At 43.0% G+C, this 6,000-nt stretch overlaps 1 protein-coding gene across 1 annotated transcript; it reads right to left on the bottom strand.

Annotated features, from left to right (window-relative positions):
- Positions 1-1,151: 1,151 nt before the first annotated feature.
- LOC116262733 (uncharacterized) lies at positions 1,152-3,241 on the bottom strand. The gene is made up of 4 exons (XM_031642223.2): positions 2,850-3,241; positions 2,306-2,349; positions 2,080-2,123; positions 1,152-1,808 (listed from the first exon to the last, which is right to left on the bottom strand). The coding sequence occupies exons 1-4, from the start codon at positions 3,126-3,128 to the stop codon at positions 1,387-1,389; spliced, it is 789 nt and encodes a 262-aa protein (XP_031498083.1). The 5' UTR covers positions 3,129-3,241; the 3' UTR covers positions 1,152-1,386.
- Between the last annotated feature and the right edge of the window lie 2,759 nt (positions 3,242-6,000).

The following is a 6,000-nucleotide window of genomic DNA, read 5'->3' as shown; positions in this document are numbered from 1 at the left end:
GATGTCCGGTCACTTTAGCCTTTCTCATTCATTCACGTGATCAGCGCCTGAGCTCGACCGAGGCGAGCGTCAACGAGTCAAACCCTTCCCGGCTCGGTTGGTGTGATCAGCCGTCGGTCCTCCCCTCTCCACGGACGACCATTCAGAATTTGGCGGGAGCTCGCTCGAGACCCTTTTTTTTCCCAAGCCAAGCCTTGAACCCGTTGCTGCTATAGGACTGCCTAGTGCCTATCGTTCTCCACGTTATGTCATATAAGTTATGTCAAGGAGGACGAGCGTCTCGCAGAGACGGCAGTGAAAATTTTAACAAACATTTCCTGGTACCGCCAACTGAGTTGGTCATTGGTGCAACTCCCTAAAAATTGTTTTTTCTATATATATATATATATAAAATTCAGTTTAAATAATGAATGCAAAGGATTTCACCTTTATTGAATTATGACAAACTTACTTATTTTTATTCAAAAAGAATTGGTTGGAGCAAAGATTTTTTTTCCCTAAGAACTCGATTAGAAATCATCCAAAGGAGCTCTTAAATATTTAAACAGTATTAACAACATCATACAAGTTGTAGTGTACCCACTTGGGTAAGCAACTTGTCGCTCACCCTTCCCAAAAAAGAGAAGGGGCATTCCAGACAATCTAGAAAGAACGTTGTCGCATCGAATGAAGGGTCATGGCTCCTTCAAGCCCTTCGCTCCATCCTCTTCCAGATTACGCTCAACGCCATCAATCGGATTTCTCCCAAAAAAAAAAAAAGCATAAAAAGGAAATCAGACACCTTTATTCTTTTTCAAAAAAATATTTTAAAATTTTTGCACACCATAAAACTGTGCTCTTTTTTCGCAATCATGAATTGCCGAGCTCAGTATTTAACTCATTTCCGGCCTTCATTTTCATTTCCTTCGGTTGCCCAGAAAAAATCATCTATTTATCTCCGGCATTTTCTGGAAAACAATTTGACAGTCAAGAGGGAAAGCAGGCACAGATTAAAAAAAAAAAGAGAGGAAATTATTCATCGTACGCATGTCTCCTTGACGCCAAATTCACACAGCGCAAAAGTATGGCTTTTTTTCTTTTTTTTCCTTGGTTTTGTCGAGGGGTAAAATCAGAAAAGAAGTGCAGGCAGGCAGCTTTGATAAATGAACCAGAAAAAAAAAAAAAAAAAAACCAACTTCATTTTCATCCATGCATCCATTTCACAAGCGAAGAAAGAGGGAGGGGAAAGGCTAGAGAGGAACTCGCGTCTACTTTCTGCTATAGAGCACCCACTAGAAGAAAGACCTGCACCCTCTGCATGACTGCAACTAATTCTAAAGATTCCCACAAAAGGAAAACAGGAGAAAGAAACCAGAAGAGGAGGGGATGCGGATAGGGGCTTTCCATTTAGGCACTAGGAGAAGCCTGATCTAGAAGAAGGCTGTTCATGGATCGAGCCTTAACGATCTCCTTCTCTTTCTTCTTGTTCTTCTTGCTCCCGTTTGCAGCTTCAGGATTATCGTCTTGCTGTTTCTGTGGTGCAAGTGTGTTGATCGTCTTTATCCTCCTCCCCTTGCCGAGATGGTGCTCGCAGAGGGAGTATCCCACAAGTGTTGGCTTGCTGCACCTCCATCCTCTACCGTTCATCCGAGTGCACCTCCATTTCTTCTCCACCGCCTTGGCTTTCTTCCTCTTCTGCTTACACTCATCATCGTCGCTCTCATCTTCAGCACCATTATCGCCGTCATCCTCACCGCCGTCGAATGCCCACTCGAGATTCTTCCTCTTCTTCAAAGGGAACGCGCTCTTCTCCTCATGCCATCTTCCATCTGCCGTGCCGTTTTCGGTTGCATTATGCACCACCATCAACAAAGGTAAGAAACCATGAGAGATTCAGATATGCGATTATGGGGCTTCTCAATTGCATCAAAGAATCAAAATCCACGCTGCCCCCACCCTAAAACTAACCCCAATGCCAACAGCTCTTATTTTCCTCCTCCATCACCATCGCCGCCATCATCATCAACATCAATAACAACAACAACAACAACAAAAATGCTCTACCTTTAGATATATGTTCTCTCTGTAAACAACACATACCTTGTGAATAATCCTTCTCGGTAGCCTCCACACTTGACCAATTTCTGTTCAAAATCCAGAAGGAAGAAAAACAAAATAACAACAAAAAAAACCCATCAACAACCCATATGATGTTTCCATCACACAAACAGATTTGACATCCTTGGAAGCAGGATAAGGCTAAGAACCATTATCACTTAGTATTGGCACCAATAGTTTCAAGTTTCAACAGCATCACGATCATTACCTCTCATCCCTTGCACCCTCTCTTTTCTCCAGCCGTGCGGCTTCCTGCACACAAACACCAACCCGCATATGAAGAGCTCATCCCCATGCCCTTTTATCTCTTCACCGTCATTATGTTCAGCATTTATTGAACCGAAAAGATCGATAGGACAAACAAAGAGAAATCATGGCTAGAAAAAGAGTGCAATGCTCTCCCCCATTTCCTTTGCACCACCGACCGGAACGACGCAGATCCGGCAAGGGACGGCCGAGGAATCCGGCCCCTAGACCGAACCACACGGTCCCTCCGACTACATTTGTTTAATCTGCAGCCATCTTTGAAAGACGGGCTTCCGTCTTGAACAGCAGATGTGCCTCTTGGGCGTAGGTACCCACAAGAGATGCAACATAAAATGTAGCGGAAAACCAGATGGGCGTCGGGAATCCGACGTTTTCTGGCGAGGGAGGGGGAGGTGCATGCGATTATTGGGGCCGGAAAAGGGGGGCTGAAGCAGCGGAAACGGCAGTTGGGGACTCCCAAAAAGGGTGAGGTAGAGGGCACCTACCTGTGTGTGAGGCTTGAGCAAGGCGGTGTGGGAGTCCCTTGCGGTTTCTCCGGCAGCTTTCTGCAGGAGAGGGAGTGATCCGGAGGTGGGTGGGTGAGAACTGGGTGGCCGGGGGTGTAAGGCTGCACCGCTGGCGGCTTCCTCCTTCTGCTCTTGCCGTGAAGCCTCCGTCTGGGCCGCCCCTTCCTCCTTCGGTTGCACCAATCTCTCTCCTCCTTCCCTTGAGAAATGGGGGAAGAGCAGGAGCGAGAGATGGGTCGATCTGTTTCGTATCCTCATCTTCTCCTTCTCTTCTTCCCTTCCTTCTCTTCCCCTTCTGTGTGAGAAAACGAGGTTTGAGAGAGAAAGAGAGAGAGGAGCCTCAGAAATGGTGTTTGTGGGTTGTCTTTTTGGCGTTTTTATTTTAGTTTCATCCTTTTGCATCTACTATTTTTTTCATAATTTATATACAATTCATTTTTTTTTTTTCTTCCTTTCCACTTTCTTTTTAGAGAGAGAGGAATCGGGGTTTACATGTTTCATCTTTTTGCAATTTTCACCTTTGCGTCGTCGTTCATTTCTTTTTATTGGTTTTCCCATATTGCCCTCCCGGGTTGGTGTTTTCGCACGTGTGGTGCAACCGGTTCCCGAGGTGGAGCGGAAACCGGCTTCACCTGCGGTAGCCGGTGGACGGAGTAGGGGTTCGGAGTGACAACCGACGAAGACGAAGGGTAGGTTTCATGGCGGGGCCCACTAGGGCGAACCACAAGGCCCTCATCTCATGTGCCATGTGTGTTGGGGAGGGGAGGGCTATGGCCCGCCAGTCACTGCCGGGCCAGGTTGGCCCTCTTGTCGGCTCGGCTCCACCGCCCGACTCGGCCCGCACTCGACGGCATCCCAGCCGGTGACACGCAATCTGTCCCAAGATCCTTGCTGCCAATTCCCTACCATACACCTGTCCATCTTAACGGTTCTCGAGTCAAGCGGAGAATCCAAGACAGCCGCCCGCGAGATGCTGGGAGCACAGTCCCGATCAGATGTTTCCGTTCCGCCTGCCAAATCCTTGTTTTCTTGAAATGACTCGGTTTTTCGGCGTCGACTCGGCTGAGAAAACCAGTCAAAGGCCATTTTTCCACTGTAGTTGACTTGACAAGCCACAGCGTACTGCGAGCGAGCCGATTAGAAATTTCGCCGGAGTTCGGGTCAAACCCACCCGAGCTGCTACCGCCACCCAATCAAGACTGCGCACCATGTCGCTCGCATTTTCGCCGCTTGAGCTCTCTGAAGTAATCAATTTCGGACCTCCTTCCGTCTCAGCTGACTCTACTTGGCTTTTTCCAAGCTTATGCTGGAGAGGGGAGGGCAGACCCACCACATCATTGTCAAGACTTGTAATGTTGGCTTTTAATAATTCTTGGTAAATTATTATGTAAAGAGATGGATCTCAAGAATTGAATTCTTCACTTATTTCAAACGCGAAGCCTACATATATTTAGTCATATGCTCCAGCCTTTTCATTGGAACAGTTGCGAGCAATTCTTATTTGACAAATGACTATTACTATTGGCAGAAACTTTAAAATTTTAAGTTTTATTTTCGTGACATGTTTGATACTTCAGTTGACTACCTCTCACACGCTGAATCTTGAATCACTATGTCTTTATATACGCACGCACACACGCACAATAGTAGAAGATGGATTAGACTTTAAATGAGTTTTCTCACTTTATTTATAACAAAAACTCTTTGTACCTAAAATTTAAATGAGTTTTCTCACTTTTTCCTAATATATGAAGCTCTCAAAACCCTAATATGTGAAGTCGATTTAGGGAAGATCAACATTTAAATAGTTGGAACTTTCCCTCTACCAAGATTATTCTGATGATCCAAGAAACAATAGTAGAAGAAGGATTAGCTTTTTTTGGCCTCAAAAATACCCTTTTTTTGGGAAAAATCTAGGATTACATTGTCCTGCTCCCACATTAAGAAGCACATTAAGAAGCGAAAATAATGAGCTCATTTGAGGCTTTTCAACCCAATTGCATGCTAAACACATTCTTTCATTCAAGTCAACTGGACTGAACAGATTGTAGTGTGTGTGTGTGTGTATATATATATATATATATATATATATATATATATATATATATATATATATATAGAGAGAGAGAGAGAGAGAGAGAGAGTTGACGCTATGGTGTTTAAAATAGAAACTTTCTTTCTTGGAGATGGCAATAGAAAGAGAGAAAAAACGACATTAGCCCCAAGTACCATAATAATATTGCTATTAATTGAAATCAACTTAGAAATGTGGAATGCATTGTTTTCCAAATTAATTGCTACAACCCCAGTTAAGTCAATGGACTGTCCAAAAGCTTGATATAAAATTGTCTGGTTATTGATTCTCAAAAAAGAATTAAAAGAAAACAAAAAGATCTAACTTTGACAATAACTTCCAATCATTTTCTTCTTTTTTCTAATAAACAAGTTAAGATTAGGCAGACCATGATTTTGACTGGACAATTTTCTGTCATGATCCTCTGTGATTTTCTACATTTTTTTTTCAAGAACCTAGGGTTCTACCATGGTTAAGTCTTCTTCAAACTAGCTAACTTAGTCCACAAACATGATAACCATTCTTTCATCTAATAAAGCTTGCAATTCATGTTCTATTAACCCTCGGCCACTTTGCTATTTGAATGACATATCATTGTCTTTATCATTAATACACTACCCATGTGTGGCACTACATTTTAATGCTTTGTTGAGCTTTAGTAGGAAGCTCCAAGTTTGCAATACTATTTTTTCTTTATAATTACTCTAGGTCCATTGCACAATGTTTTTGTTATCAGCCATGTTGGTTTTGTTGTCGATATGCTTGTTGTCATTTCTAAACTTTCCGATGCGCCAATTAATGACATGAATATAGGAGAGCTTCTACAACTTCCTCTAAGTCTTATCTCTAATTTTCTAAATCATGCATTACATTAGCTCCCTTTTAATGTTCGCACGGGCTTTAAATAAAACTTCAAACTTGGAAACAAAAAGTTTCCTAACTGCAGTAGCATGGTTACAACCAAAAAATAGATGAGATTCATCATTGCCCTCTCTTGAACACAACATACATCTTAAAGCAAGAACAAACCCTAGTTTTTGCATCCTAACCTTGATA

This window comes from Nymphaea colorata, chromosome 10 (genome assembly GCF_008831285.2).
Source record: "Nymphaea colorata isolate Beijing-Zhang1983 chromosome 10, ASM883128v2, whole genome shotgun sequence".
Lineage (NCBI taxonomy): Eukaryota > Viridiplantae > Streptophyta > Magnoliopsida > Nymphaeales > Nymphaeaceae > Nymphaea > Nymphaea colorata.
This window is presented reverse-complemented; position numbering and strand designations above follow the sequence as displayed.

What these genes read in the sequence shown, in the direction of transcription:
- LOC116262733 (XM_031642223.2), bottom strand. Translation starts at nt 3,128, where the DNA reads ATGAGGATACGAAACAGATCGACCCATCTCTCGCTCCTGCTCTTCCCC. An exon ending in GAGGGTGCAAGGGATGAGAG is followed by an intron (nt 2,124 to 2,305) that starts GTAATGATCGTG and finishes GATTTTGAACAG; the next exon opens with AAATTGGTCAAGTGTGGAGG. An exon ending in CGAGAAGGATTATTCACAAG is followed by an intron (nt 1,809 to 2,079) that starts GTATGTGTTGTT and finishes ACGGCACGGCAG; the next exon opens with ATGGAAGATGGCATGAGGAG.